The 12493-nt window shown below is 34.3% G+C and overlaps 2 protein-coding genes across 4 annotated transcripts; one reads left to right on the top strand and one right to left on the bottom strand.

Moving 5' to 3' along the window:
* Positions 1–2894: 2894 nt before the first annotated feature.
* LOC111398495 (transcription factor GLABRA 3-like) lies at positions 2895–7010 on the top strand. 2 transcript variants are annotated; one of them, XM_023025425.1, is made up of 8 exons: positions 2895–3145; positions 3710–3964; positions 4556–4625; positions 4771–4785; positions 4940–4996; positions 5096–5950; positions 6190–6633; positions 6787–7010. In XM_023025425.1, exons 1-8 carry the CDS (start codon positions 2976–2978, stop codon positions 6856–6858), a joined length of 1938 nt encoding a protein of 645 aa, XP_022881193.1. In that variant the 5' UTR covers positions 2895–2975; the 3' UTR covers positions 6859–7010. The 2 variants fall into 2 exon arrangements, with proteins under 2 accessions (XP_022881193.1, XP_022881192.1); XM_023025424.1 differs by having other exon boundaries at positions 4556–4652.
* Positions 7011–8193: 1183 nt separating this feature from the next.
* LOC111398494 (GMP synthase [glutamine-hydrolyzing]-like) lies at positions 8194–11752 on the bottom strand. 2 transcript variants are annotated; one of them, XM_023025422.1, is made up of 6 exons: positions 11049–11750; positions 9835–10085; positions 9323–9698; positions 9080–9211; positions 8820–8995; positions 8194–8599 (listed from the first exon to the last, which is right to left on the bottom strand). In XM_023025422.1, exons 1-6 carry the CDS (start codon positions 11592–11594, stop codon positions 8476–8478), a joined length of 1605 nt encoding a protein of 534 aa, XP_022881190.1. In that variant the 5' UTR covers positions 11595–11750; the 3' UTR covers positions 8194–8475. The 2 variants fall into 2 exon arrangements, with proteins under 2 accessions (XP_022881190.1, XP_022881191.1); XM_023025423.1 differs by lacking the exon at positions 8194–8599 and having other exon boundaries at positions 8858–8995; positions 9085–9211; positions 11049–11752.
* Positions 11753–12493: the final 741 nt, after the last annotated feature.

Raw genomic sequence — 12493 nt, 5'->3', positions numbered from 1 at the left:
AATTGGAGTTTGGTCGTTTATTTTGTAGTGTCAATATATCATTCAGTCATTTCATCTAAGCCAACTGAAAATTATAATCGAGTGAACATCACGGTTCGGGGAGGTCATTTGACAACAAATTGTCTAACAAATCTCCACATTGGTGTCCAAAGAATACATTTACACCCATTAGCAATAATTCCAATATAAGGGAATGATAAAATTGGAAATTAATTACCTTCGCTACTATTTAGAATATTCTTGCAACTTCTAAACTTTACCGATGATAGCACCTTTGTGCCCATTTCTAAAGGATTGTACTGTCCATGCATCTTTTCAAGTCTTACCACTTCTTATGACATGATATTTGTAATGAAATGTAGTCTAACATCAATGTGTTCGGTGTGTTCGTGAAAGACGGGATTTTTGCATAAATGTATAGAAGACTGACTATCGAAATACACTACCACATAATCATTCAAGAGACACAATTCATGAAGCAAGCCTCTAAGCCATAGAACATCTTTAATGGCTTTAGTAGTGGCAATATATTATGACTCTGTCGTGAGCAGTGTAACAATGTGTTGTGGGTAAACACATAAGAGAAAGTTGATTTCCTACCATCCCTATTCTCCACATAGTCCGCATCTACAAAATCTTTCAATTTCACTCATTCTTTACATGCACCAAATTTTAGACCTACATCACTATTGCCCTTCAAGGACCTTAGTAGCCACTTTAAGGCTTCTCAGTGTTCGAGACCCAGATTAGACATGTACCTACTAAGAGTACTAAAGCAAAAGCTTGGTATAGTGCAAACCATCAAATACATTATGAAACTGATCGCATAAGAATATGGAATCATACTCATGTATTCTACTTCACGTTCATTGCATGAAGTCTAATCTTTAGATAATAAAAAATGATTAGCTAAAGGTAATGTGACAAATTTGTAATAATTCATATCAAATCATTTCAAAACCTTAGAAATCTAAGGAGATTGATGCAAAAACAATGTAGAATTTGACCTATCTCTTTCGATTTCCTTGCCTAAGATTCTCTTAGCTTTACCTAGGTCTTTCATGTCAAATTCGCTACTTAAAATTCTCCATTTAACTTTGTTTTTATGGTATTTATTCACTTAGGTGATGAACTAATCAAGAGCATGTCGTCCACGTAGAGCAATGAGATCAAATAATTGTTATCAGCATCATTGTGTTGAAAGTATATACAATGATCAAATTTACTTCTTTAAAAAGGAGTCAAATATTTTGTACCACTATCTAGGTGACCGTTTTAAACTATACAAATCTTTATCTAAGTAGTTAGTAGTATCTGCAATTTCTCTTTTTAATATGTTAATAATTAAAATGTAATTAAATAGTTACGAGATTTCACTTGCGATTTTTTATTTTATTTTGTGTAGGGCTGAACAAAACTCCTGAATAGAACAAAATCGTACATGACTCAAACTAAATCGAACCGAACAGTACTTCTTAAATTAAATAAGCGAACAGGTATCTGAATCGATCGATTTAGTTCTCGATTTTAGATTAAGAACTGAAGAATTAAATCTCTGTAACTTATTAATTTATTTATTTTAAATAAGTTAAATTATTTTATTTCATTTTAAATAAATTTGTTAGCTAATTAATTTAACTCAAACTCAAAAATATGATTTTTCCATTACTAATTTTCAGTCTAATCTCAACTTAATCAAATTGATCTAATTTTTACCAAAATATATTATTCACCGTAGTGTCATTTCTACCGTTCTAAAAAAATCGAATTGAAACTCGATTGGGACTCTCTTAATTATTGTGAGTTTGATATCTTCCCCTTCTTGTAATTTTAACAATCAAATCTATAAAGACTTTAACAAAGAGGACGTAAAAGATACATAAGATTGAACCATGTTATTTTATAAGAGTTAAAATTAGACTGTCATTAGTTAAATTAATGTAACTTTATAAATATTAAAAAATTAATTGTAGTACGAAACCCGAGAATTGAATAGAACCGAACTCAAAGGATTCCATAATTAAATTAGAGCCCAATGATTCCACTTATTAAATATCCAAAATTTTTTGATCCAGTTCAATTTTCTTTAAAATTGACCTAATCGGACCAAATCCAACCCTAATTTTATGTGGTATTACTTATTTCTTTTGTTTTTCTTTATTTAATAAAAATGGAAAATTGACAGTCAATGGTCAAAATGGAGAAAATAATAAATTATGATTAAAAAAATAACATAATAATAATTATAGATTTATAACATTTCGTAAGTATGGAGACGAAGTGCAAATTTCTACTCTATTTATTGCAGCAATAATCCAGACTATCCAATTATAAAATTCAATCTTAAAACTCAAGAGTTGCTTAAATTTGCGAGATTTAAATTGCGCTACTCGTTTAAATTTTTTAACTCTGATGGTACATTAAGATTCGAAAAACTCACTCATACACTAATTTAATTAATACTTATAACAAATTATTACAGTAGTTATATAACGTTCAAATAAGACAAATGTCATATAGCAAAACCAAAAATTTAATTCAAGTACACAGTTATTACGTTTTTTTTTATTAAATAATGTAACATAACGCAACTCATCTATTATAACGGATAATTAGAAAATTTCGACTTCATATTTTAAACTATCGATTTGCCTCAAACCTAAGTCGCCTTACCCATGACCACTACTGGGCTTAAGTTGTCTAAGCACTCACACCCATATCTTTTTCCACAAATTTGTTAGATTTTAGCTTTAGCTAAAGTTTATAATTTTTATGATTAAGAATAGAAAATAAGTTCTTTTCAGGTCAATCAAATAATTATAGTATGTATAGCAACCTCTTAAAGATGGGATATACATTTTTCCAGTTTTCAATTATAATTTTCTAATTCATTTTCTTTCTCATAGTGGCCGAGCCGAGTCCAAGAGTGGCTAGAAAAAAGCTAGGTGTAAGGTCGTGGGCCTCACCCCTATCAGATGGCTGTCAGCTTACACCAAAGGAGTACACCTAACATTTCTCGAGTGGCTATGGAAAACCAGAGCCAGGAGGAAGTCCCAGAGAACCTAAAGAAACAGCTTGCTATTGCTGTTAGAAGCATTGAGTGGAGCTATGCAATTTTTTGGTCCATCTCATCTGAACAACCTGGGTAAAGTTTCAATCTTTTCTCCCCCACCCCACTCCCAAGAAAAAAAGGAGTTTTTTTTTGGTTCTTTGTATTGCTATCATTTTTGCCCTCTTGGGGGTGTAGGTGGGGTGGGCGGTTCAGGCTTGGAGATTTTCTTAGAGATTATAGACTAGTTTACAGAAACATCTGTGAAATGAAATTATTGTTGACTTCTTTTTTATTTTTTTCTTGTTTTGAATTTGCTTACTTTTAGAGAAGCTTATCAATAATGTAGATAGATTGTTCGCATCTGTATCTGATCTTAATGGGATATCTTCTTCACAACACTAAAGGGATAATCTGTTCCTAATAATTCTTCCATATCTGCTTTATTCACTATCTCAGCCTCGGTAAAGATTAAGGATACTTTTTGGGCAGGACCATATATATCTTTTTCATGACTTTGTTCCACTTTATTTTTTTGGGAATTTCCTTGGACATGCTTCAATAGGGAAATTTTGGGTGATTGTTGCTGCTACAACTCATGATTATTATGCAGCTTTCTGTTGTCTATGTCTTTATTAACATGTGAATGTAATTTATTAGGGTATTGAAATGGGGTGATGGGTACTATAATGGAGACATTAAAACAAGAAAAACGGTTCAGGCCGAAGAACTGAATTCGGATCAGCTCGGGTTGCAGAGGAGTGAGCAGCTGAGAGAACTTTACACATCCCTATCTGCAGGGGAAACCAACCCACAGGCTAAAAGGCCAACGGCTGCATTATCCCCTGAAGATCTCACTGATGCTGAGTGGTATTACTTGGTTTGTATGTCATTTGCATTCAACGTTGGCCAAGGGTAATTCTTCTTTTACCTAAGCTTTGAAGTTTATACAAATTTTTCTTCAATAGCACCTTGATGTCTTTGATTTGAGTACTTGTGATCATATTTGGCAGTGCTTAAAAGTTGCTTTTCTAGAAAAGTGAGTCTTAATTGGTAAAAAAGAGTAATTCTGAAAATCACATCTGGCAAACGATGTAACTGAAAAGTAAGTTTGACATACTATTAAGCAAAACCAAACATCTTGTATACATGGTGAAGAAAATGACAGAGCTTTGCCGTCTCTTTTTACCAAAAATGGTAGTAAAATCATTAAAGTAGTTTTTATCTTATATTATCATTAATATGTTACATCTTTGTGTCTATGCTGTTACTTTGTCATTTGTTGTTTGTTTGCGAATATGAATTTTGTTGCCTTCCTAATGGGACCATAGCTCTCCCAACTGCAGGCAGAACAACCGAATTACTTGTGTTTCTCTGAAATTGTAATGATTAGTATTGATGGAGATAAGAAATATTAATTGGCTATGATTAGCATAATTTTAATTGTGCTTCAATACAATGACTTACAGAAAACCATTGATTTTTATTTTCATGGACAATGTAAAGGTTGCCGGGAAAGACATTAGCAAAAAATCAGACTATCTGGCTATGCAATGCTCACCAAGCAGACACCAAGGTTTTCATTCGTTCTTTGCTTGCAAAGGCAAGTAGGCGACTCTTAATTTAATGTTTGTCTAGGATCATTTTCTAAAACTCTTACCTTTCTTTACTTTTCAATATCTTTGTCATATGACTGGCTGGATTTCCATTGCTTTCTGCAGAGTGCATCAATCCAGGTATGCATCTTTGTCCTTATTGCAACTCCATATATTAAATGTACAACATGTTTAGGACAACAAGATGTTAAATTAAAAAAATTCTATTTTGTAATGTACTATGTTCAAAAGTAGTACGTCACTGAAAATATTATGCCTTCTCTTTGATTTGCAGACAGTAGTGTGCTTTCCACATTTAGGGGGGGTAGTAGAGCTGGGAGCAACTGAGCTAGTAAGCCACTGTTAAATATATGCTCTAGGTGTCAAAAGTTGGTTTCAGTAACATACTCACATTGTTTGTCTTAATTTGCCACTTGTTTCATTATCGAAGGTTCTGAAGGATAAGAAACTCATTCAGAACATAAAAACTTCTTTCCTCGAGGTTCCATACCCTAATGTTTCCAAGATTCCAGACCAGATTCCCAAAAATGTGAGAAATGATAATGGCCTTGTTTATCATCGAGTCAACGTGCCAGAAACTAGTCTTAATCAGCTTGTGGAATATCCAGAAGTAAATATTTATTCTCCCAATAATGGTTCGAATGATTTTGGAGCTAAACAACCGGATGAGGAATTGAATATTGTAGAAGACATTGACGGGGAAGCTTCTCAAATGCAAAGCTGGCAATTTATGGATGATAAAATCAGCAACTGTGTCAACAATTCTGCAAATTCCAGTGACTGTATTTCTCAAACCTGTGATAATCCTGAAGATATTGTCCCAGTTTCAAACGAAAAGAAGGTAATTGATAATGGAATGCATGACACTCAAGAATCCGGTCAGCAGAAACTGAACTCTTCTGATTCCCGAGGCGATGACATTCATTATCACAGTGTTCTTTCCAATCTTTTGAAAAGTTCTCAACAGTTGATTCTTGGACCCTACTTCGGCAATAGTAACAAGGAGTCGAGCTTTATTAGTTGGAGGAAGGACAGATTATCAAGTTCACAGATTCCCCAAACTCATACTCCTCAAAGATTATTAAAAAAAGTGCTTATCGAAGTTGCCAGAATGCATGAAAATTGTCAGCTTGAATCCAGTAAAGGTGATGGCAAACGAGATGGCATTTCTAAACCAGAAATAGATGAAATTGATAGAAACCATGTCTTGTCAGAGAGAAAGCGCAGAGAAAAAATAAACGAGAGATTTTTGATTCTTGGATCCTTAGTCCCTTCCGGTGGCAAGGTAATTAAAACTGCACTTCCTTTTTATTGGCCCCCTCTTATATTAGCATGTATGGCTGGTAAGATTGGATATAATGTTTGCTAATTATATAGTCCTGTCGTGTCCAATACTGAATACCAAGCACTAATGGTATGTTTCTTAGGTGGTTAAAATTTTGTTCATAGTAATGTCTAGTATGGTCTAGTACTGTATGATGAAACATGACCCTGTAAGAAGATTCTTGGTTTTTATGATTGCAGGTTGACAAAATATCAGTGCTTGATCGCACGATTGAGCGCCTAAGGGAGCTCGAGAAAAGGATAGAAGAGCTGGAATCTAACAGTGATGTAGGCATGCTAGAGTCAAGAACAAGAATTAAACCTTGCGATGCCATTGAGAGAACTTCTGACAATTATGGCTCTAAAAAGAGCGGAAACAGCAAGAAGCCATTGACAAAAAAGAGGAAGGCTTATGATAAGGAAGAACCGAGAACTGACAATGGCTGCAGTCTGTTGAGAGATTCTTTGACTGATAATATAACTATTAATGTAGTCGACAAGGATGTGTTGATAGAGATGAAGTGCCCTTGGAGAGAGAGTGTGTTGCTTGAAGTCATGGAAGCCACAAGCAAACTACATCTGGATTCTCAATCCGTTCGATCTTCAAACACTGATGGGATACTCTCTTTGACTATAAAAGCTCAGGTTTGCTCTCATAACATCAAGAAATTTTTGAATTACTTCACTCAATGGGTCAAAGGATATAGAAACTTCCATTTTTAACATGTTTTGTTGCACTTGATCATAGTTGTGTAAACATATACAGCATTCTTTAACACTGCCTAAGAATTTTTGCAGTTCAAGGGATCGAAAACTGCATCAACAGGTTTGATTACACAAGCAATACAGAAAGTCATTCGGAGATGTTGAAGATCATCCCCAAACTGAGACCAAAATCGAGCAATGACTTTGAATGTGTATATTTGTGGAGAATTTGTGTTCTGCAACTTCTGTAGGTGTTTGTAGGGGAATTTTCTAAGTAATTCAGTCTAATAAAGGGAGTTTTCGAGTTGGAGATCTTACATGGTTTTAACCCAGATTTTTCTTGAAAATCCAACTAATTACATTCTCAAAGAAAAGGGAAAAGAAAAAAATTTACGTAGGTGAAAAATTAGCACTTTATGCCGTTTCAGACGGCCAAATTCTTGCTGAACTTTATCCATTTCATCAGACACTGTTTCATAATTTCTTCTAATTATGTAAGCAAAGGACATTGCATGAATGTGAATTAGAGGTCTCAAATGTCTTGAGCCATGGGGGAGCCCCGGCTGCCTGGAACCTTGCTAGAGGCTAAGGGCGGGCCACCTGAAAACAAGTTGTCCGGAAAATGAACACAATATGGTCATACTTGGACATGTTTCGTTCAATCTAATACATCAATCATTTTGTAAATGCACATGTAAAAAGAATCGGCAAACAATGTCAATCGTGAAACATCATCCTGTTTTTGTTGTGATAATTTAAAAAATAAAAAAATAAATAATAAAAATGGGAAAATGGGGCTGCTTCAAAAATAGAATCTTGATTAGGTGGTGTTTATGTGAAAATTTTGAAAACAACTAATGGCTAATGCCAATTAAGTGATAAGTTATTAATACTAAAAAAGCAAAGTGGGAGTCCTTTAAACAAGAAAAAGAAACCACTTTTAGTTGTCTTCAATGGATCGGACGACTGTCATTATGAATTTTTTTTTTCTTTTTTTCATTTTCTAATATTGTTTGAATAATCTGCAACAGAGATGCATGTGCATGGTCTAATTTTAATAATGTTCAATTATAATTCAAGTGGATGATGCCCTAAAATTTCTGCGACAATAAGGGGTCGTCCCCTTTTCTTTTGTTTCACTTCACGTTCTGATAAATTTATTACTTAATTTTGAAGGGAGTCATTATTTCTAAGATTACCTTAACATTCTTTTCCACTTAATCTCTAAAGAGATATAAGCATTTTTTAGTAGTGTTTATAAATAGTTTAAATTACATAAAAATATAAATGAATAGCGAATAAATGAATAATATATGTGAATCCTACAAAACATGATTAATTTACAAAATTAACCAAACATAGGAAAAAGAGATTCGTCACTCAATTTGGGATAACTAAATCCACTATGATATGGACAATATTAAAGAAAAATAAAGTTAAAATCTTATTTATTGTACTATTTAGTAGTACAATTTAATCGTATATATCAAGCATGCACTGAATAATGGGTGAACAAGCTCCACGAGGGGGTAAAAATAAACATGTATAGTGTTTAAAAGCTCCTATAGATGCTTCTTAAGTGAAGACCAAACACCCAAGAGGGTAAAAGAAAATATTTTACTGTCAAAATTTTATAAATAAGTCGAATGCACAATTTTGTGAAGAATCGCGGCCTTACGAGACTTTGATTTTCCGCGAGTTGATGTTCTTCTCAAAACCCATCAAGATCTACAGCGGAGGGCAAGTAAAAAATTTCTTGAGACAAATCCAATCTGTGTGGAGTTATTCCCATTCAATAGTTGCTGGAGGCTTTGACGTAATGTCAAGAAGAACCCGATTTACACCTTGAACTTCATTGCAAATCCTTGTTGATAGATCAGCCAAAAACTTGTAATCAAAATAGTACCTAGAAGTTTGCAATTGCAGAGAAAAAACATAAGCAAGCAAAAATTTCTTTTACAAAAGAGCAACTAGAATCAATCACAACGAAAATTTGTACCCATAGACAAAGTTACCCATGGACAAAGTTATGAAGCACACTGTAGAATAGTAAGTACAATTTGCATGAAGCAATCTAGAGCTGATAACATAAAACATAATGAAATATTTGCAAGAAGAGTAAATACCAGTCTGCAGTCATTCCATCGTGACTAGTAACGGCCCTAAGTGCGATGGCATAAGAATGTGTTCTTTGATCTCCTTGAACTCCAACAGTTAATACTGGCATGAATACAGCAAAAGCTTGCCATATTGAATCATATATCCCGGCATCTTTGATTGCCTGAATGAAGATCTCATCCGCCTGACATGTGCAACACAGTGAATGAAAAAAAATATTAAATTGCTGAATATTCTTGCACTGCTTATATTTATGAAACTCATATACCTTACGTAGAATGTCCAAGCGGTTCCCTTCAGTGACATCACCAGGCACCCGTACTGCAAGGCCAGGCCCAGGGAAGGGGTGGCGCTTTAGAAAGGAAACTGGAACCCCCATAATTCTTCCAAGTTCACGAACCTTCAACCAATTGCAAGAGGACGCCAAAACAGAAGTAAAGAAAATAATTTGGGGCAAAGAACTTGTAACATGTAAGAGTTTCCAAAACTTATAAAGAAGTTAAACCTGTACCTCGTCCTTAAATAAAAGTTTAAGCGGCTCAATGAGTTTCAGTTTCATGTCCTTGGGAAGCCCTCCAACATTATGATGACTCTTGATGGTGTGGGAGTGAGTCCTCCCACTTCCAGGTGGTGGGCAAGATTCAATAACATCAGGATACAAGGTTCCTTGGACCAAATATGCAGGTTTCTTTCCTAACTTTTTCTCCAAATCTCGAGCAAAAGCATCAAAGATGCATATAAATTCATTTCCGATTACTTTCCTTTTCTTCTCAGGTTCTGTTACACCTTTCAGCTTGCTTAGAAATTGATCCGTGGCATCAATACATGTAACAGGTAAATGAAGGTCTCTATCAAAAGTTTCCATCACTCGTTCTCTCTCCTTATACCTACCAAAACAAAGACAAATTTCAATGATTAGAACGCTATAGTAAATTAAGAAGGTAAATTCATCAATATTTGAAATAATAAAGAAACAATTTATGAAGGTTCATTTTACTATGATAAGAGTGGATGTTGTCTAACCTTAATAAACCATTGTCAACGAAAGCACAGTGAAGCCTATCTCCAATAGCCTTGTATACAAGAGTAGCTGCCACTGTGGAATCGACACCCCCAGATAATGCACAGATGACATGATTGTCAGGTCCAACTGTCTCTTTAATAACTTTCAGTTCTTTCTCAAGAATATCTTCCATCTTCCAGCCAGCAGTTACACCACAAATATCAAAGAGGAAGTATCTCAATGTTTCCATTCCTTCAGGGGAATGTGTTACCTGCAAAAGATCCATAAGATCATCAACAAGAATCAAACAGATGACACCCTGCAGAGATCATAGATAAGTAATGTTTTAGACTGTTAGTATACTGAATTTAGTTACAAGCATTGACTATAAATTAATGTTACTTTGCACTTGTCAGTTGTTAGAAAAACAGTCAAATGCACAAATCAATTCTGTTGTGTTATATAATTCCAATGAAACTGAGCATAATTTGTATAAATTTCTATTAAAATGGAGTAAGTTGTATAGGCTGAAACAAACAAAGCTTTAGTTGGCTTAAATTTGCAGATAGAACAGTCATATCAAAACATGATATTTGGAACAATTTCAAGTAAGATTGTACTAAAATTTCAACACTTAATACAAGATACATTAGTACTTGATTGAAATGTGAGATATGGTAATATATACTGTCAAAATGAAATCTAACATTGATGCAGAGGTCAATCCAAGCACCGTACTGTGAAGACTAATAGACACAATAACATCAATTTTTCCATATATATCCACTAGTGAAAATCAATTCTTCTATTTGATGCAGATTAACCAACAAACTAGCAACTATGAGAATTAGAGAGAAAAGAGAACATAAATACCCTCTGAAATAATAATTGCCTCGACTTAAAGAATGTTACTGCAAAATTATAAAAATTTTAACGAGACTGAGGGAAAACTACGACTGCCCCAGCCAAAAATAAAAAAATAAATTTTTTCCTCATTTTCTTCGTGAACCATTCACCACCATGCTTCTGATAATTACTGATATTTAATTTCTCAAGCACCAATCAAAGTTCTATATTTCAAATCAATACTCCAGGATATTACTTCAATCCACAAACTAATACCACAAAAATTAAAGTCACAAGATTAAAACTCACATCATTCTATGCATCATTAGAAAAAGAATCAATTTTGATAAATACCCAGAAAAAGAACCAATGATGAGCGAAATTATACCTCGGGATGGTACTGCAAACCATATAACCTCTTTTCACGATTCTCCACTGCAGCCACGGACCCTTGGTTACTCCTTGCCACGACCTCGAACCCCTCCGGCAACTTCACGGCCTCATCACCGTGACTCATCCACACACTCTGCCTATCCCCAACCTTCCTATTTCCAAACAACCCACAAGCCTTCTCTACCTCAATTTCCATCCTCCCATACTCTTGCTTCTCCCCAACCCTAACCTCACCGCCCGTTTTCTGCACAATCAACTGCAGACCATAGCATATCCCCAAAACATGAACATTATTCGACTCGATATACTCCATGAACCCAGTTGGAAAACAAGGCGCGTCCAACGAGTGCACGCTGTGTGGCCCACCGGAGAGAATAATTACACACGGGTCCAGGTCGGCTATGGATTTGAGGGAGGATGTGCCGTTGATGCAGAGCGAGAAGACATTGAGGGCCCGAATTCTTCGTGTTATGAGATGGGTGTACTGGGACCCGAAATCTAGGATCAATACTAGGTTTGATTTCACGTCTTGACGGTCCATTTCGGAGTTTTCGGGTTCGATTCCTGCAGAGAGAAGATGGAGGATGATTACAGAGAGGAAGGGGTAGCTTTATGTATCAAGAAGAAAAAGTGGCTAGGGTTTTAGCGAAGGCGGGAAGTAGAGCCAAAATATCCAACTTATATCTTAGAAAAATAAAAGACAAATAATAAGTGAATGAATAGGGGATTTTATTATAAATGATAAATCGATATTTATAGAGTTTCCCATTTGGTAGGCGGTAGGCTCCATTTTTGTGGAGAATTCCATTTAATCACCAAACGTCTTGGTTGACTGGTAAAATTTTTCATGAAATTGGTTTCTATCTTAGTCCCCAAGCGATCATTTTTCTTGGTTTTTAAGGAATTTGTTTTCTTTTGGTTTGGTGGAACAGTGTTTTTCAATTTTTTTTTAGACAATGAAAACAAATTCTATTCACAATTGTAACAAATTCTATCGTTTTAGTTGACAATTTTCATGAAAAATAAAATCAAATGAACGCCAAAAAATTCAAAATTTCAACATTTTTAGATAAAAAATTATACTATCAAATACATTTAATTGACAATTTTCAATAAAACAAGTTCTAGACAATTCAATTTCCTAAAATTCGTTTTCTTTCCACCCAAATTTCATTCTTGTAATCAAACGGACCCAATGTTCTAATTTGAAAAGAATACATTTTGAATAAAAGACATAGGTTACTCATCTAACTCTTATTTGTTTACAATATGATTATATTTATTTCAACATTAAACAAAACTTTAATTTTCTTAACATTTTTTTTCTATTTTCCAAAATAATAATAATAATACTAATAGAAGTTCAATTTCACGCCCTTTTAAGCTTTTATGTGTAATATTAATAGGGTATGCTGCATTCTAAATTTCGAATACACTTTG

Source organism: Olea europaea, chromosome 8 (assembly GCF_002742605.1).
Source record: "Olea europaea var. sylvestris chromosome 8, O_europaea_v1, whole genome shotgun sequence".
NCBI lineage: Eukaryota > Viridiplantae > Streptophyta > Magnoliopsida > Lamiales > Oleaceae > Olea > Olea europaea.
This window is presented reverse-complemented; position numbering and strand designations above follow the sequence as displayed.